Here is a 20,909-nt window from a genome sequence, read left to right as displayed (position 1 = left end):
TTGCGTTTTAAAGCTCCTATCTAAAATTCACTTGAGTTATTAAAGAGCATTGATTTTAAAGTTTTTAAGCAGTGCTAGCTATCTTTTACGCAGCTGTTTTTTTCCACTTGGCACCGTCACGAAGACAAAAAATGCAGTGTTAATATTAATTGAATAAGTTGAGTCTTGCGCATGGCGTTCAATATATCAAAATAATCGTCACGTTTAATTTAAAGTAAAATTTAACTATATATATATTATTCAAGATCTAATTTTAAAGTGCAGATTTTTGGGAAAATTAAAAACATTTCCATTATTTTATTTAAATAAATTTTAGCAGACATTTAATTTCATAAGTGTATGATTTTGCAAAAATATTGCTGAAATTAAGTTTTTTCCCTTCCTATGTCTATAATCTTCTAATTAAAAAAGCGCTCTATATTCAAACCTAAAAATGTTATAGTGCCAGTTTGCAAAGCATCTTTCTGCAAACAAATTAAATTCCGGTAGCTACAGAGCAGCTTAGCCAAAGTGTAAATTGGAGTCAGCCGCTTCTGCTTTGCACCTTTGATTTGGTGCAGTCACGCGCCCGCCTCATCTCTGCTCTTTTTGTCCTCAACAATTAAGTCTGCGTAAAGGGATCGGCCGAAATGGACGTGGCGCCGGGATGCTTCGTGGTGGTGTCGATGTCGCAGCTGGTGCTACTCGGCCTCTACAAGATTTTCGTCGTCTACAAAGAGGCCGAAAAGGAGAGCATTCATCAATATGCGCCCAGTATGTATCGGATTTTCTCCCAAAACGTTTTCCGCTCATCAGAAGCGGCAGTGAATAATTAATTTGATTGGCTTTGATCTGCTATTCCAAGGCCGTGCGTGCTCATCAGCCATGCACTGATCACTCGAAATCGAGAACGCGGAAATCGGAATTTCGGGTCGACACTGGAAATTAGGATGGTTCCTCTCAAGGACGTATGGCATTATGAAATGAAAATTGGATTTGTGTGACAGGAAAAAAATTAAAATTCAAACAAAAATTCCAACTGTGTTTAAAAAAGCTGCGTTTTTTTATAATAGTCTCGCTTTTAGACGATTTTTAGGCATGCATTTGACTGAAATATATACTTTTTGAAAGAAAGAAAAAAAGCTTACCAAAAAATTAACATTCCTTAGTTTACTGGCCATTAGTCTGTGCTTGCCGAGGAGACCGATTCATAAATTTAGAGCTAATTTTCGAGTCAGACCAGGACTTAGTTATGCCTGGCACTGCCAAAAATATTTTTTATTCGATTTTTTATTCAATTTTTACTAAACTTTAGTTCAAATAAAAAACTTCTGTACTTAACATATTTAAATGTTATATTTTGAGTTCCCGTGTCCTTTAAATTGCAAGAATAATCCTTAAATATACAGCCGCCAAGCATTTATTTGTAGTTGCATGGTTAAAAAGAAAATAATTTCAGGATTACGAAAGTTTTGCAAGGGCTTTAAAAGGCACACTGCTTTTCATGCTGAGCTCTTTTTTGTTTCGTTATATATCGCTAATTATAAAAAATTAAATTGGATTTAAATCTAATTGGACTTTCTCATTAATAACTAACTTATTAAGTTTGACAAATACTTCCTCTGGAAAAATTGGGGTACATTCATAAGTGTATTATTGGTTTAGTTATGTATATTTTATAATTTTAAACTGCTTGAAAACATCATGTAAAGCCAAAGAAAATATTTAAATAAAATACCAAATAGGCACAATCAACCAACTCCTACAGCTTTTTCCTAGATTTTGTATTTTAGTTAAGAAAATCATGAAATATTCGTAAAATTAAATTAAATTTCTGAGCTTCATCTTAAAAATTCAAAATTATTACTTATATTTTCACTTATTAAAGTATATTTTGAAAATTCAGTAATTTTATCAACTTCTATATATATATTAAATTTAGTACTTAATCATTAATTGCAAGAAAAGTCCAAGCATGTTTTAAAAACGATTTTAAATTGATGTACAAGTTTTCCTGTAATGTTAAGAGTCAAATTATTATTATTTTTAAAATTCAAACTCACCAAATTTCAGCCACATTTGAAAAAAACTGATTTTTAAATCAATTATTGATTGTTTAAACATTTTTAATATCATTAAACTATAGTTAACAATTTTAAACAAGTGCTTTTAAGAAAATAAACAATTTAAATTAGATACACTCAAAAACTCGAAAAATAATACAGCAAATCCTGGTAAAAGACCGGATTCGATTTCCAATCATTCGGCTTTAGTTCCTCCCCTGAGGGTGCGCGGGGGTGAGCCGCGTTTTTTTTTCTTTGTGCTTGGATGCGGATGGGCAGTCGAGGCCGCGATGGCGTTGGGCAAGGACGGTATGATTTTGCTGTCGCTCCAACTGGTGCTGCTGGCCCTGTTCGCGGGTCACGTCGCCTATCACCCCCGACCCCAGCCTGCCACCGCCGCACACTTTCCGCGTGAGTGCGAGCATCCTATTTTTAGAAAGTGCATACATAGCGCCAATGCGTTTGTACAGTGTGATTAAAGTCATCTCTTCGCGGGTCGTTTAACTGTAGAATTTATGTACTTTGACTGCTCCATTTAAGTCTCGGAAGGAATAAAATTTCGTAGCTTTTATTTTCAGTTATACTCATATAATGTATTTTAAATCTAATTCTTAAGTCTAATGGCGCAGTATTAATTTTTAGCCTTGGAATATATTTGTTTGTCTGCGTCTTCACTCATCACATGAAATTATTTACTCGATGCGATTATGAAGCTGGGCTATTTTTTGTTTGTTCAATTGAAATGATTCTCGCAGCCTTAGTCAGCAAAGTTATAAGCAATGAAAACTCTGAATGCAAATTTAATTCTTGAAGATATAAACGTGCCTTTTAAAGTCAGCCTTGTCACAGATTAAAGAGGATAATAGCAAAACTTTTAAATCTTAATTTTATATATTTATCAAATTCTATTTTAAATTATTAATCAAGTGTTACTAAATTTTCAATATCAGTTTTTCTTCTTATTAAACTCTGCTCAGATCAATTTTTAATTTGTTTAGGTAAGTTTTGTCCGTTGTGTGGTTTAAGAATGTGCTTGACCCTCTTTCTTACTCCAGACCCTCCAGACCTTTAAATAAGAAAAAAAATCCAGCTCATAATAGCGGTTGTTGCGATCCACTTTAAGAGAGAAAAGCTGTCATTAAACTGTTGGCTAAATTCAGAAAAGTTGCACCGTCAGCCTCTCTATACTAAACTCTAGACTTCTCCGCAGTTCGCTGCATTGAAATGACAATTCGTTTCGTACAGAGCAACAACAAAGACTATAGTGTGGATTTTACGCTTTTATTTTCAGCTCTACAAGCAATGCAGAATAATGACTCTCATATAAAGAATATCACTTTCGCTTTTCTGTCCAGGTGACGCATTTAAATTTCGAACAATGATTATTGTCATTTTACAATAAAAGTGCCAGTAGTCCAGCACCAATTTTATTCATATCCTTTGTATTGAATTATTACAGCAACTTTTTTCGATAGCAAGGTCTTCTTTTGATTGCAGCACACTGTAGAACATTATTTCCTTGTTTACAATGCATAAAACAATTCAATTAGATACAAAATTGACCTAGGCAGAAACGTAAATTTTAAGAGAAAGGTGGCTCCAAAGTTAGCATGCTTTTCAAAAGGTAAAAAAGGTGTCTTCATAATTAAAATCGTATTTTTTTTCGCACTAAAGAGATTCCCAAAAAATGTGTCACTCACTGTTGGATTGATATTTGCCAAGAAAATAGGGTCAAGCGCTGTAAATTTGGAGAAAATTGACAAAATTTGAATTTCAATAATAGCTGAATTGCCTGAAAATGTGATCAACTATTCAATATCTCCGTTAATTTGGGGCTATACATATTTTCCATGTGTTCTGATTTATTTTTTGTCACCAAATTAGCATTTATATCGCAATTTAAAAAACATTTGAGCCACATTTAAAACCTAAAAAAACACCTTAAATTGTCTAACAATACCGTTTAAAATTGTCGTATATTTAGCCACAAAAACAAAACCTGACAATTCAGTGCATTTATTTCTTTAACCAATTTTCAAATTAGCGAGTACACTTGAGAATTAAAGCTTGAAAAAACGAGTTTCTCGCTGTATTTGTTACATTTGTTTTGCTTATTTCTAGCAGAATCAGTTGCTGAAAAGCCGAGTTTGGCCAGAATTTTTTGAAAAACCTGATGTCTGCTGTGATATAAATTTTACTGATGAAAACAGACAGAACTGCTCTCCTGAAGATTTCTTTTTTTAGACATTTTATTTCAATTTTCTAGCTAACATAGGAAGATTTGTTTATCAATTTTAAATTTATTCTTGCACCTTTGCAAAGTTGAAAAATACGTCTTGTTCGTTTCGGTAAACAAAATATGCAAGGGGTAAATAATAATTTTTAGCCAGACAAATCGCAAGTATACATAGTAAAAAAAAGAAATTCCGATTAACAAGGTATTTGTTGCTAAATTAAATTGATTCATTTTCATTTCTATATTCTAATTTAATACATAAACAAAAACTGCAAGAAAATGCTAAAAATTTGGCTCAAAGCGGCCCAAAACAGTCATCTTCTGCATCAAAAACGCTGTTAAAGTGTCATACATAGGAGCTGTATCAAAATATTGTTTCGTTTGTATGGTGTTTTACAAAATTGCGGAGACGTGAACGCGTGGAGTGGGATGGTAAAGCGCGAGTGGGGCCGTGCGTGCTGCTGGGCCGGCAGTCGGCAGTCGGTGCGAGATGCCCGAGCGGTGCGGTTGCTGCACTACGGCGGCGGCCACGGTGGCCCACGTGGGCCTGGGGGCGGCGGCCGTTCGGCGGCGGAAAGTGTCGCGGCTGGGGGATGCGCGGGGCCGGCAGCTGCAGAGGATGCGCGATGGCCTGGTGGTCGCGCTTCTGCAGGCCACGCTTCTCACGCTGACGCTACTGGCGACGCAGTACGAGCCGCACGCAGACGCCAGCGACTCGCGCAACAGCTACCTCCCGGTCATGGGCGGCTTCGACCAGCGCAACCTCCGCATCACGAAACACTACCCCAGTATGTGGCATCTTAATTTATATTATTTGAAAAATATTAAAATCAATAATCACCCGCCTCCCCTGAAAAAGTAAATTCAAATGACATTTTCTAATATTTTTTGTAACAAATATTTCAATTAAAACCATTTTAATTTCAGGGGTTGTAAAAACCCGCGTTTAAAAAAAAACTACTGTGTTGCAAAAATCTATTTTTTGGGCGGGCTATTCTGCATTTTTGCATAAATGAATTTTCTGAAATGCATTTTTATTGAAGATAAAAATTCTCATGATGGATGATCAAAAATAGTATAAATGCTACTGGCTTCATCAGTAGACCAAAAATTGTAACACTAAATATTGTATTTTTCAATAATTTTTTGGCACAACATTTTACCTCTTTGAGGTTAATTTCAGAAAAATGCGGAAAACCCGAAAAACCAAAACTTGTGTTTTTATGTCCAGTGGTTTTTGGAACAAAAAACCAGTGGTGCATTTTAACGTATTGCAAAATTGGCGAACTCTATTTAATTTTGATATCAAGCAAAGTGGGTTTAGCAAAATTTAAATATTTGTTAGCAAGTAAATAAGAACGGATTGTACGGGGTAGGTTTAAAAAATTAATTCGTAGAAAATTAAAACAAATATATAGACCCAAAAAGGGAGCTTAAACGCTCAGCAATATTGTGTTTGAGCAAATTACGAAAAGAGTTCAAATTATTCAATTTCGTTCCAAGGATTATTTTTATGATTCCCTGACCACGTGAAAATGCTCTATGTTTTAATGGATATTTAATCAACTCGCAGACGGTATAAACGGAAAACGTTTTATTGGTATATTTGGATGGCTCCTAAGGCGATTATTAGATTCACGTGTGGCTGTGTTAACATTTGCGTCATATATCTGCTCATAAAAGCTTTAAGAATGCACAGAAAAAATATGTATGTTTAATACCAAACCAATTTACCTCGGTAAGATAAAATTTGTTTTATCATATAAGGAAATTGCTGGTGATTTTTCTTTGAAGCTATTTAATGGACTGCAAAGTCCAGAAAAATTATTTTATCTTTACAGAAAGTATTATACTCTCTTAAATTTTCCTAGGTCGAAAAAATTGTCTAGCAAATCAAACGCAGAGCACTGTTTCTTTATTAGAAACTAATTTATTTCACCAGGATCGAAATTCTCGACGAGAGGAATCGGAAATCAAGTATAATTCTCATCCATTGGTCTTTTATTGCTTAAATTTTGATTTACTTTCAAAAAAAAAAAAAAAAAAAAAAGGAAAAAAACAGTTACCATTTAGTGGAGTTTAATTGTCAGTTGACCCTTTATCGGTCGTTATACTTTATGAATTCATAAAGAATAACGACTTCATGAATATTTTACGTATTATTTTTTTAACAAAAATCTGAGCAATCTTCGACAATTTGGAAGGCATTGAACTTTTACACTATTTTGTAGTTAACAAAAATGGCCTATTAGGGAGTAATTATTGGCGCAAGTTAAATTCCAACAAGCGTTTTCAAACTATAAAGCGCCGACAAGAGCTCACGCTCAGGGGCCTTTTTGCATTTTAAGTGAAATATTTACTAGCAAATTTCCTCGAGAGATGCTAACCGTGATTATTCTCATGAATTATGGATTATAATTTAATTCGTTCAGTATTATTTTATTTTTTATCTTTAAGGCCTTTCATTTTCAACAGGCCCTTTAAAAAATGGATTTTAATTTCGGCTTCAGGATATTTTTTCCTACTTCCAAATAGGGCACCTCAAAGGTTTAACAGGCGATGAAATTAAACGTTCACTCGCCACAAACCATAATTTTTTTATAGGCAATGAAATGCCGAGGACTTCATCATTAGCTGCTTGTTAACTTTGGACAGACTTTGCTTCAGGGTGGACCAAAAAGTTAAAACTCGTTAATTAATTGTTTCTCATTAGTAGAGGACAGCAATTTTAAAAAGGAAAGGGAGTAACTGTATTGACATACTCGCACCTTTTGAAAAGCCAAAAATATTCAGAGAAAAGAGGAAACTTGAAAATTAAAATAACAAAAGACCCTGAAATCTTTAACCAACAAATAATTGAAATATTTTAATCAATTTTTTTAGAGTGTATACCTCCATAAGACGCACGTCGGATATAATTGCTCTTGCCTGGAAAGGACTCATAAATTCTAATTTATCATAAGACGACGAGGGCTAACGTGTGATTAGAGGGAACGAGTTTTCGGCTCAGATATAAGAGCAAAAAATCCTGCGAGTGCAAAAAATAAGAATCAATGGCACGTGTATGACGCACGAGGTTTTAGTGGTGCAATAAAAATTACACTTTGTGAACTAATTTAAAAAATTACAGTTATGAATAAATTCTTCTGCTCAACCAATATGGACTGAAATCTGCACGCTTGAGGTTTTTGCTTTCCCCGCTGGCAATTGATTTGCGTTTATACATCGCCAAAGACGTACGTTAATCTGGCTGTGATTTTGTGAAAGTCGTTGTTGGCTCGTCTATTTTTAGCTTTGCTTGCTCAACGCGCATTTATAATAAGATCTCGAGATGACAGCGCAATATATTATGTATTTCTTATTGTTGCTAAAATTAGTATGGTCCGATTGTATCTTTTTTATTTAAAACAAATATTTATTTTAATTCATATATATTATCTTATTTACATATATTATAATTTTCCTCTGCGATAACTAGATTATATTTTTAATTGTCTCGCACATGTAATTGGTAAAATTCTGCTTATAACTTAAATATTATTGCAAACGTGATACAAAATGTAGCAAAAATTTATAAGAGGAAAGAAGGTTTGGAAAAAATTATCAAATTAAATATTATTATTTTTAAAGGCTGCCCTTTTTTTGTTAAATTAATGGCTAAGAATTGCAGGATGATTTTTTTGTTTCAGTGTAAGTCATTGGATATCTTAAAGATATTCAAATCGGAGAGTTGAATTGAATGATCTCAGTATAATTTTTGAAAAACAATGCAAAATTAATCTATTGCCGGAATTGTTTTTAAATTTTAGTTATATTTGTAGAGTTATTTCATGGCTTTTAAATTTTTCATATTTATAAATCAGGGAATTTTGAGTAAATCAAGGAGCTGTCGCGCGAATAAACAAAATCTGATTTAATGTACCGCACAGATATTCATCATTGAATAAATTTCGGTTTTCTTCAGCAATTCGCGTGAGTTCAACGTCAATATTGATTTCTAAAGAGATTTGGCTGCTCTGGTCTCAATAAGAGATCAAATTTCATCTCATATCTGCCGATTATCACAGTGCAGACATGCTAAAAATATCTTTCAGTGTCTGTGTCTGGTTCTTTCTTTTTTATCTTAATAAAGGACAAGCACATAAATCTATAATGTAATTGAACGACTTTCTAAATTTGAAACGATCCAAATTAACACGACGGGTTAACAGATTATTCTAAATTATTTGCGTCTGAGTTTTTTGTTATAAAAAATGGTGATAATTCGCGAAATTAGGTCAAAACAGCGATAAGAGCAGCGAAGATTTATCAGTCATCCAAGTGAGAAGCTACTTGAGATGATACTTACTCTTCGTCGTTCGTTGACTTCATCGAGTGCGTGAAAGATATAAATTTATCATGATGAACGAAGAATTTGCTATATTAAAAAAAATATATTAAAATATAAATTTAAAAAGTATTATTTTAAGTCTTCTTTCTCTTTTGATTATAAACATTTTGTGGTTAAATAGAACTAAAATAATAATTTTTATTTTTTATATATTCATAATTTTTTTGATTTTATTTAATAAAACTTGAATTATTTTAAAATTGTTGTTATATTTAAAAAAAATAATTTATTCATTTTAACAAATGCAAATAATTATATTTTATTTATTAATTACCTCCAATAAATTTTATATTTTATGAGAATCGATCAGATCAGAATTACAGTAAACTCAGTAAAGCTACAATACGCTCGCTACTAAATCCAAATTATAATTACATTAGTTAAAAATTTGCAAGAAAGCTTATAGAGTTTCTACACAATCCTGTTAATATGAACATTGTTCGTGACAAGACAAATAAACTATAAAAAATATCATACTGCAACTAACATTGTACATACAACAATTGTGTCAAGCAGGCCAGATGTTGCAAATATTCCAATAATTAAAAGAGTTGAATGAGCGATTTTTACGGCACGCGGCTCGTGAACCGCTCTCTCATTTTGATTGTGTCCAATGGGGACAGAAATAAAATATCAAAACTCGTCCGACAGGTTTATTTTCAGCTCAGGTCAAAGAACAACTCTCTCGTGCGCACCAGCCGGAATCACGTGTTTAATTTTTTTTTTCAAATTCCGGCACATCTCAGCTCAAATTTTTTCTTTTTGTGCGTGTTTAGCTGGACGGCCTCGTCTTCTAAGTGAACTATTTATAGACGCTCTCCTGGCTCTCAGGGTCGAAGCCTCTGATATTAAAACGAGAGACACTTATTTCCCTTCTTGATCGCCGCAATTACGGTCAGAAATTTTCTCTTGCCAGCAAAGCAGGCAGTGTACGTTGCCAGGTGCGAAACCTGCGGATATATCAACTGGGAAAAATACAATTATTTAATTAAAAAATGCCATGGACCCCGTGCTTTATAAATCTGTAGACGGTGAGTGTTAAAAATTATATTTAAATAATACCGTCTAAATTGGCAAAATTTGGTGTTAAATAGTAAAATAAAAAAATCCAAATATGCGACAATACTGGGGATTGCTTTAAAATCCTCTTATGATTCTTCTCTGTTTTTGATAATTCGCTTAGGGAAAATTGGAATTTTCAAATTATGAAAGTGATAGATAAGGCCGCCCAAATTAATTTTTTTTAAAAAAAAGGTTGCCAATAATTTTAACATGATGTTGAAAATTTCGCATGATGTTGTCTCTTGTCTGATGAAGAATAAAATTTGTAAGCCATTCAACTCCTTTCAGGTCTTGGAACCAGCAGTATTTTACTTGCAATGTAAAATCTGTTGAAAAATATCAAATACTCTCATTGCCGAGGAAAGAAGAAACCATTTTTTGCTATATAATTATTTTTTTAATTACACACTAAACCACTCTTGCGCAATTCGCACTCATTTTTCATCATTTAGAAAATGTATCAATGGGCTATACTCTTACTAAAATAAACATTATAAAAAGCAGTGTCCATTATACTCTGCTTCTTAATAATAAGGAAATAGATTTGTCTATTTACAGTAAACAAAACACAAATCATTAATCAGCCACGTGATTCAACAGTTTCACCTCAAGAGCATCTCCCACCTAAGCGCTGAAAAATTTCTCGGCACTTTCAATTTATGCAAATTTCGTCTCGCAAAAAATGTATCGCCTTGGAACGCTCCAAATTTGAATTTGGTACGTGTTCATCGCCTTGGCATTGGCGGCTGAATATTTTAATCTCAAATCGCACGCACGGTCGTGTCGAATTTCCGAATAGGTGGTTTTTAATATGCGTCGCGCAAACTGAGACTCTCGACTTAGAGTCGTGTCCGATCAACCAACGGTGCTCCTGCTCTTATACGAAGCAGCAAATTTATTTTTAGAACGCTCAAGCAAGCGATTTCTAGATGGTTGGTCAGTCCATTCATATTGCAGTTACACACACGCAGTCGGGAGTGACAAAAAATAGAGCAAGAGAGAACAATGAACTGGCGGTCTAAAGATTTAATTTGATTTATTTTTAAAGTGTACCTTTTTTATTAATTTCTATGTTGTTTGGATGGGATAGTTGTGTCAAAATAATCAAAAGTTTAACGTTTTCCCGGAAAATCAGTCTGTTGGAATTTATAAATTTGAGATTAACTCGAGCTCTAATGAAGCCAGAAAATCAAACTTTGTGCCAAAAGATGCCTATTTAGATGGCCAAAAACTTTTATAATTGCTAAAAATCTAAATTTAAGCAGTTTTTGAGTTTATTATTAAATTTCAAATATATCTCAAAACCGGTCACTTTAATTTTTTACTTAGTCCGGGATAAAATGCTACCTTATAAGGATATGTAAAATGGCTAGAAATTTTCAGGCGAGCTACAGAAAGGTTAAAAAAGACGTTTTTGAGTTCGGGTAGAAAGTGAGAAAATATAAAATGCACGATTGGCACGATTTCTACCCTCGGAACAATCTCAGGGTCACCCCTAAGGTCAGAAAGACCAAGTAAAAAATCTAACCCTGGCGTCAGGGTGGTCCTCGAACGATAAAATTATTCAATCCCCTTGTGTGGCCACTTTAACGACGCCTGAAAGCCTCTGTAATGGTTCTACCAGCAAAATCTGCATACTGTTGGAACGGCCAAGTCAAGAGATTTAAGAATGTTTACAATATGACCCTTTGGAGGCCATCAGGGTGGTCAGGAGACATCCTAATTACTTGATTTACTGACACTGTTTTTTTATTTTTTATAATTTTTTGCTCTTTTTTATCCCTGTCCGAGGACCGGGAAGGGCGCGCACTGCACTAGCACGAATGCTGAATTCCGAGTGCGAATAACATCGCGAACGGATTGAATGGGCGCAGGAGGCCGCACAGGGACCCAGCCCACTCAAGGGCCACTTGCCTCCGCACCGAGGATTTTTTTTGAAACGCTAAACATTCCTCCCGTGAAGCCAAATCACGCATGCTGGAAAGGTGCAAACCAGCAAGTAGCGAGTCGGCGCCGGTGCGCCTCCCAGCCCGTTGAGCAATTTGAGCAATTCGAGTCACCAAACTAACCACTTTTTGCCATCTCTGACATTGGGCAGCCAGTATTAGATCTCCGAACTGCTCAAATACCACCCATTGCTTTGACACTCCTTAGAATGCCTTAACAATGCGAGCCAACGTGCTGGTGGTAATAATTAATTAAATAATTATGTTCAAAAATTATCTGTGTTATTTTCAGATTTGTTGTTATTTCTCCTCACTAACATGGATGCCAAACCTGCTTTCTCTACTCTTCGAAATAATTGTTTACATATACGTATAGTCGAGTGTTTGTTTACTTTTGGCTCTAGAATTTTGATGCCGTGCCGATACACGTGTGCGCATACTATGAAAAAGCCTGCTCGCGGGAAAAAGAAATTGATAAAGCGGCACCCAGAAGGCTGCAGGCAGGAAGTAAATATAAAAAGCGACGACGCTCCAATCGCTACAAAGACGATAATTTTGCTTAAAGGATCGCGTGCGTGTGCGTGTTCCGAGTTGAGAGAGGTAAACGCAAAAAACGCAGGCCGCGCTGAGATGGTTATGAAATCGTCTGGCCTGCATTAAGATACAATAAAGTAAATTACAAGCCAGCATAACGAGTTCCGCATCATGTGAGAATGGGGAAAATCAGGCCTAGCAAAAAATAACGTCGTATATACGTGTTGATAATAATTTCCCTAGCTGTCTATCGTGTATTGCAAGAAGTTGTGAGAGCAATTATTTCCCTCGAGGAAACAAATTATTTATTTTAATAGTTGACATTGTTGAGTATTGCGATTGAAATAATCTTGAGGTCAGGTTGTTACTCAATGTCTCCATTATATCTTACAATTAGTTTCTTAAAAAAGTGCATTTCAGAATATTAGTCGGTGTGGTTTGTTTCCTACAAGCATAGAACTGTCATCAAGAATAAACAAGCATCTTTAAATCTAAAAAAATCCCCATTTTTTCCAAAACATGTATTCACTTAAACGCTCACTTATTATCTCTCTCAATATTTAGATGTCACTTTTTCGTACTGGAGAATTTAAAATTATACAACGAAATAAATGAAATAAAATAAGAATAAATTTAATTTGTAAATCACACGAATTTAAAAATTCTCATACAATATTTTATACACAGCAAACTACGACAGAAAATTAAAAAAAGCACGAATCCGTAAAAACCTATGCCCCAAATTTTAAGATTAACGGAGCAGTTCTTTCTTTTTTATAGAAAATCCAAATTATATCTAATAAAAACTATATACTTAATTTTTATTTCAATTATATGTAATTGAATTGGTAAAAAAATCTATGCTCTATTTTCTATTAATTTAAGTTAGATTTTTCAACCTAGAATAAGTAAAATAGTACACGCGCAGTGGAATATATATTTTTAGTCGGTGCCGCGTTGTGATTCAGTTTCCGGTCGTGATACGTTTGCATCAAATACGCAGCGAGGTTGAGCAGCTGAGCGGAAAATATGTATGCCGTGGCTGGAAAATAATTTCAAATCAAAATAAACTGCTTTGCAATTGTAAAGCAGAGAATAAAATTTGTTTGACAACGCACCAGATATACTTTCCCTACTCTTATTCAAATTTACTATCAAAGCAGTGACAGAGAATTGTTTTATTGCTGTGTTGAGTCATTTTTATCGACAGATTTTCACATTTTATTGTTTAAAAAAGAGTTTTATTACTCCCAAAGCACCGATTTAATTTCCTGAGAAAATCAGCTCCAAAATTTGTAATATCTCTTTATTAAAATGCCTTAATTATTTAGCCAGAGAGTAGTTTAGCTTATAAATTCGCACACCGTTTTAGAGGAATCGAAATCAAGCAAAATATAATTTAATACATATTTTGAGAAATTTGACGAAATTTGAAATTTTCCTCAATCCTGATTCAAATTTTACCCATTGCAGAGTATATATATTAAATTAAAAATTAAAATGAAACTGACTATTTTATTGCAGCCTAATTTCTACACGATTTAGTTTCGGCGTAACAAAAAAAACCTTTCTTCTGAGTAAATAATTTTCTGATTATATTTTTTAAACAAGAAATGTTCTGTGCAGTGTTCCAGGACGTGCACGTAATGGTGTTCGTGGGCGTGGGCTTTTTGATGACCTTTCTGAAGAAGTACGGCTACAGTGCGGTCGGCTTCAACTTCCTGGTGTCGGCGCTGAGCCTGCAGTGGGCCATCCTGGCGCGCGGCTTCTTCGAGATGGACAACGGACGCATCAACGTCGGCATCACAAGGTAAAATCGCAAGACCTAGAATTAAATTGGTCAATTAGTTGCAGCGATTTGGAGAAGAAAAGGAAACAGCTGCACGAATGGTTAATTATGAAGCAAATTACAATCGCCTAAATCTTTTTTCTTGCGGAAATAAATTGTAGAATTGAAAGGCCGCCAAATCGTTGAGTTTTGACATAGCCAATTTATAGAGAGCATAAACAATCAGGCTAAAAACGTCTGGAGTGGAGTTTTTACAATTTAAAAATCGGGCTCTTTTGAAAAATGCTGTGCTTTTTATGCCCTTGACCAACCCACAAAACAGTTTGAAATTAAATTCATTCACGAAACCGTTATTATTTTTAAATAAAAAACAATGAGTTCGTGCTTCTTATTTGCAAATCAAGCAGCCTGCCTGATGCGCAATTTTCGTTTCAGTCGACTATATGTACATAACGGCTCTCACAATTAAAATAAATTCTTGAAAATTTCTCTTTGCACATGCGTGGCTTACAACCCGTAGACCCGACAAAAATAATTGTTTTTGCGTGCCAGGAGAAGGTGAATCAAACAGCGCGATCTCGGACACGTGTTAAGTTCGTTTTCCTTTGGGCACTACGTGCATCAATGAAATGATCGCAATTCTCGGAACAAATACCGAGGTGACATGAACGTTTGCATTTTTCATCATATTGCTTGGCTTGATCTGGATACATTTTAAACCAGAGATCTTATTATTCATGACATGTGCACTGCGTATGAAAGCAACAAGACAGATTTTTACATTTATTTTTTGCTTTAAAAATCATCATAAACAAATTGAAATTTATTTTAAAAAAAATCAAAGGGCATTTTCTGCAGTAAATCTTCAAATTTCAATGTTTTCCTCCGAAATTTAATGTGCTTGGCCATATCCAACGGTGTATAAAATGTTTTTAGAAAACTCTTTGTTGAAATAAGGATTTTATGGGGTTTTGAAGAATCATTCCCTTTTTTTTACATTAAAACCCAAAAATAAATTTTACATAGAAAAAAACTAATCTCTTAAACAAATTATTGTTCAATACTTTCAGCATGCTGGGTGCGGACTTTGCGACCGTGGCCGTGATCATCTCGCTCGGCGCCGTAATCGGCAAGACGACGCCGCTGCAGTTGATCGTAATGTCTCTTATCGAAATCGCCTTGTTCGCCACCAACGAGTGGTTCGGCATGAACGTCCTCAAGGTGACCAAAAATTGCTCAGTTCCGCAAATTTATTTATTTATTTTGTTTGTCCGTTCCATGCCAAGGCCGTGGACGCTGGCGGCTCCATGTACGTGCACGTGTTCGGTGCCTACTTTGGACTGGCAGTCAGCCTGGCACTCCGCAGGAAGGACAACCCTGATTTCAGCAACGAGGCCGCAGAGTACCACTCGGACCTCTTCGCAATGATAGGTAATAATTATCATTACTCTTATTTAGAACCTTGTTTTAAAAAAGCACCAAATAATTTTAATTAAAATTTAAAAAAATCTTAAAATGAATTTGACATGTCTAATACTGCAGAGATTGTTCATTTGTGGTCTTAACATTTGGGACTTTTTCAAAAAATCTGAGAAATTTGAGTAGGGGACTATTTTGCAGACACAAAGGGAAATTAAAAAAAAAATCTAAAGGTGTTTTGTGGTGTACGCGCCTGGGGGCGGCAGCTGGAGGTGGAGAGGGTTGGCTAGGACGGCTGCATGGGGGCCTATTTTATGCGTTTCTAAATAAATGAAGCTCTTTCGGATTTTTAGGAGCCCAAGTTACTAATTTTTAAGTGCAGAAAACTTGATTTAAGACATTTCCAAATTCTATTTTGAGCCCTGAACCAGGCCCTCTTGGTCTCAAACGATTCTCCTTGACGAGTTTTAGGAGGAAAATCATAGCGTTTTTTTTATTTTTAGCGATTTATAAGCAAATGGTTTTCAGAAAATTACAAATTGGATGATTTTTAACTTTATTTAAATTTGTTACAGTATTCAGCTTGGCTATTTATATTTTTAGAAAGTGATTTTACAGATTGGAAACAGGTTGGCTCTTTTAACTATCTTTTAGAGGAAACAAATCATAGAGAGCGGATCAGAAAATTGTACTTTTAGAACTGGTTTGCTTTTAAGAGTGTTTTTGTTTTTAAAAGGACCCTCCCTAAAATATCTGTGGAGACAAAACCAGTTTCGCAAGGTCATACTCATTTAAATAAAATGTAAATAAACCATTTAGTTCCTGCGTAGTTCAAATAAATTGTCTCCTCAGGTCCTCAGTAGGTAACCAAATTTCCTCCAACCAATCTAATTCTATAATAACGGTCTCTCAGAAGAAGGTTGCTGACCCGTAGATATTTTTTTCACCATTAAAATATAGGGCTTGAAAGAGGAAGTTTGGATTTTTTTTAATCAGCTGAGAGCAGGAATAATTATAAAAAATCTGAAATTTTGGAAAAAGCTCTGCATGAATTTCAAAATGTCCTCAAAATTGTTAGAATTGTTATTTCTAACAATAAAACATGAAGTCAATCAATTTCCCAAATAATGAAATCCCCATTTGTTTTTTTTTTTAATTTTCGCCTCCATCATAAACTCTAGATTGAATTTGTATTTCAGGTACACTGTTTCTGTGGGTGTTCTGGCCGTCGTTCAACGCCGCCCTGGTTACGGGCGACAACCAGTACCGCGCCGTCATCAACACGTACTTCTCGCTGTCCGCGTGCTGCGTCACCGCGTTCGCCGTCTCCTCACTCGTCGCCAACGACAACAAATTCAACATGGTCTCAGGCTTATATAATTATTCTTCTTATCAGAAAACTGAAATGCAAGATTAAATTTTTTCTTGAGAGTTTTGCTGATCTTATCCGGTCCTAAAGTATTTCACATTTTTTGTAAGCAATTTTAACCTCTAAAAATAATCTCAATTTATTTTTTTAGTTAAACTTAATTATAATTTTTTATTTAGGTTGAACACATAGACGTGAATTTATTTCTGTTAATTGCTTTTAACATAAAATATTTAATTTTCAAATTGCTCTCTCCCCCGTCTTTTAGAATAGCCGCGGGATTAAAAATTAGATTAATATTCATTTCTCCTAAAGTACCTAAAATAATACCAATTTATAGCTAAAATGAAATCACAGAAATGTACTTATAAATTTTCTATTGCAGGTGCACATTCAAAATTCGACGTTGGCGGGCGGCGTGGCCGTGGGCACCGCGGCGGACATGATGCTCTACCCGTACGGCGCGGTGGCGGTCGGAATTGCGGCGGGAACTCTTTCAGTCATCGGATACAAATACATTCAGGTATAGAAAACAGATAAAAAAAACGTGGAATTTCTAAAATTTCACATACCCCTTTAGAGATACTAAAAAAGGTGAAAATTTCTTAATAGAATTATTTTCATAATTTTTTTCTTATTAAAAAATAAAATAACTTTGTGTATACGTTGTAAACCCAAAACTAATACATGATTTCTGCTGAGTTGGACCTGCAATTTATCAGTGTAAAGCTCCATTAATAAAAAGGCTAAAATAATAATTCCCTCCAATTTTCAGGGTTAAAATTTATGAAATTTATTTCTGATTCTACTTGTGTTTAAAAGAAATTTTATGAGTTTATATTTATTTTGCAGCCAGCCTTGCACCGAGCGCTGAAGCTGCACGACACGTGCGGCGTGCACAATTTGCACGGAATGCCGGGGGTGCTGGCGGGCTTCGTGGGCGCGCTGATGGCAGCGCTGGCCTCCGAGAAGGAGTACGGCGAGAGCCTGTTCCTGCAGTTTCCGGCCAGGGCGCCGATGAACAACACCAGCGCCCTGACTGACGTCAACGAGGTGCTCATGTTCCTCGAGCCCGGCGACAACAGAAGCGCCCTCCGACAGGCCGGCTTCCAGCTCATCGCGCTGCTCGTGACATTTGTCGTCGCTGTCATTGGAGGACTCCTCACAGGTATTTATTTTCGATATATTTTGGTTAAAAATTGCTTAGAATTGATAATACAGTAAGCTAGGTCTACGAGTTTTATTTTTCTTTATTGTTTGAATTGAAAACATCACAAATTGGTCTGTAAAAAACAGTATTACGCTGCATTTCTATTTTTTAAATGCATTTTATTAGAAAGGTTTTTGATTAAATTATCAGAAAGGTTTAGTCAGAGCAAAAACGCTAAATTTTACCTCATTTAATTAAAAAATCATATTTTAATGACAAAAATAAATAATTTATTTTGGCTATTTTGCCGACTTTTTTCAAAATTTCTTATAATTTTTATTTATTTAATTATTATTGTTTTCTTTTAATTTATAAGCTTCAAATATTTATAACTTTACAAGATTCAGTATTGAAAATTTAGGTTTTCTTTCCACAGATAATTTCAATAATTTCATTAGTTACGGTACTTGATAATTGTAAAAATGATTAATGTTTAATTTGAATTTTGTGCGCCATTCTGTGGTGTTTAATAGGCATGTTGATGGTGTTGGTCGGAAATCCACCTGTCTACTTCGATGACGAGCCCTTCTGGGAGCTGCCCCTCGTCTCCGCCCCCACCTCCGCCACCCTCACCTTCGGGGACACCCCTCGACCCTCGGGGGCCCCCTTCCTCCCCGTTTTTACCCTGACCAAATCTGCTAAAGTCGAACCCGCACATCTCGATACGACCTGATTTTATTATTCTACTTTTCCATCTTAAAAATCAATGTTTTTTTCGGTCGATATCTCTGCTAATTTTCTGAAGCAAGAAAAATGCGGTTTAGATAATATTTTATTTTAAATTATTAAAAAATATGGTGAGCTATATTCATTTTTTTAAGTTACATACAGCGATCTCTAGATAATTGCCTCATTAATTGCGAAGTAAATAATAAAAAATATATGTTTTTCCTTTTTCTCTAGAGAATATATTTATCTTAGCTGAAACGCACAAGTCGAGACATTATAGTCTCAATCTCCTCAAAAGCCTCATTTCCTGTTCCACTTTCCTCGCTTATTAATTTATTTTAATTTTATATACCTCCTTATTTTTGATAATTTCTTCCATTTTATGATTTTGAATTTTTCTCTCTTCCCTCCTCGCTTTCAAAGGATTCCTCTTGAGCGCCGAGTGGATGGGCCAGGTGCCGAACGACCGATTCTTCGACGACGCCCACTTCTGGGAAGTGCCCATCGACGAGCCCGATTCGGGCGTTAGCGGCGCCGCTGGCGCCGCGGCCGAAGCGCACTTGAACCCGGCGTTCACGCGCAAGGAATCGCGTGACTCCAAGTGCTGACAACTGCACCCTTCGATCTCGAACCCACCCCCAATGTACATTCCGCACCCCCAAGACAGACGGACCAGCGTCGATATATATAAATTTTCTGAGTGTGTGTGTGTGTTTCTGTTGGCCGCTCGAAATAAAAATGGTTGAATCTCTTCCTGTACATACCAAAACAGAGAAAACGACGAGTTTGTTTCATTATGGTGTGTGTTCAGGAGACTTTTAAGGGTAATTGTCAATTTTACCGACTTTATTTCTCCATCCTGAATTTTACATATGTTGTTAGGGGTGTTTCATAGTGTGGTGTAACCTGAAATTTTGAGCAAAAAATTCGGGGGCTTTTTTTGGGAAATCACGATTTTCGAAAACGGAAAATTTCACATAGTAAATCCGAAATATCAAGGTATCTTCGATTCAGATTGGAATTTCGATGTGGTTTTTTCACCTCCACACGTATCTTTTTCAGTAGAACAAATTTGCCACTGTTCAAAAATTTGTAGGTCAAAGGTCAAGGTCACAAATTCGCGTGCAAAATGTTCAATTAAAAATATCGCAAAATACGCCCCCTAAGATTTTTTCATGAAAACGTAAAAAATGTAGCCCTGAATTTTTAGAATCGAATGGTGAAGAGAAATCGATGGAGACTCTGATAGATCGTGAGATATTTTGAATTTAAGGATTCGTGTCACGCGTCCGGCACGACGACAATATCATCCGGCGATTTTACTTTCGTAATTTACGTCGAAAGTTGATATGTAACCCACATGTTATGCATATGATTACCTAGAAAAATAAACGAGCTTTCCAGTGGTGTGCTTACATTTTGTTTTGGTTTCAAACTTCTCAAGAAATAGCGGCGCGCGAAAAGAAAATATAGATTTTTCAAATATTGACATTTTTACAAATCTCAAATCTCGGGTTCTAACCATCAGAATTGCAAAAACTACCCACCGTTGGACTCGTCTCGACCTTCCCTGACCAGCTGAAAGGTTTAGGGGTGTTTACCCTCCACCCCTAAGTTGCTGAACTTCAACCCCCAAGAAAAAAACCAAAAAATGTAGCATCTTACAGTTAGGGGTGGAGGGTAAACACCCCTAAACCTTTCAGCTGGTCAGGGAAGGTCGAGACGAGTCCAACGGTGGGTAGTTTTTGCAATTCTGATGGTTAGAACCCGAGATTTGAGATTTGTAAAAAAATCAATATTTGAAAAATCTGTATTTTCTTTTCGCGCGCCGCTATTTCTTGAGACGTTTGAAACCAAAACAAAATGTAAGCACACCACTGGAAAGCTCGCTTATTTTTCTAGGTAATCATATGCATAACATGTGGGTTACATATAAAATTTCGACGTAAATTACGAAAGTAAAATCGCCGGATGATATTGTCGTCGTGCCGGACGCGCGACACACGAATCCTTAAATTCAAAATATCTCGCGATCTATCAGAGTCTCCATCGATTTCTCTTCACTATTCGATTCTACAAATTCAGGGCTACATTTTTTACGTTTTCATGAAAAAAATCCGAGGGGGCGTATTTTGCGATATTTTTAATTGAACATTTTGCACGCAAATTTGTGACCTTGACCTTTGACTTACAAATTTTTGACCAATGGCAAATTTGTTCTACTCAAAAAGTTACGTGTGGAG

The 20,909-nt window shown here is 35.4% G+C and overlaps 1 protein-coding gene across 2 annotated transcripts; it reads left to right on the top strand.

The window, feature by feature from the left end:
• The first annotated feature begins 594 nt into the window (after positions 1-594).
• On the top strand, positions 595-19,444 carry Rh50. Of its 2 annotated transcripts, none has more exons than XM_065497111.1 (8): positions 595-753; positions 13,837-14,020; positions 15,070-15,220; positions 15,286-15,430; positions 16,618-16,781; positions 17,173-17,310; positions 17,640-17,955; positions 19,090-19,444. In XM_065497111.1, the coding sequence occupies exons 1-8, from the start codon at positions 630-632 to the stop codon at positions 19,272-19,274; spliced, it is 1,407 nt and encodes a 468-aa protein (XP_065353183.1). In that variant the 5' UTR covers positions 595-629; the 3' UTR covers positions 19,275-19,444. The 2 variants fall into 2 exon arrangements, with proteins under 2 accessions (XP_065353183.1, XP_065353182.1); XM_065497110.1 differs by lacking the exon at positions 595-753 and adding an exon at positions 4,756-5,066.
• Positions 19,445-20,909: the final 1,465 nt, after the last annotated feature.

The sequence above is a fragment of the Cloeon dipterum genome, chromosome 1 (genome assembly GCF_949628265.1).
Source record: "Cloeon dipterum chromosome 1, ieCloDipt1.1, whole genome shotgun sequence".
Classification (NCBI taxonomy): Eukaryota; Metazoa; Arthropoda; class Insecta; order Ephemeroptera; family Baetidae; genus Cloeon; species Cloeon dipterum.
The sequence above is the reverse complement of the archived record's forward strand: the minus strand, read 5'-3'. Positions and strand labels throughout refer to the sequence as shown.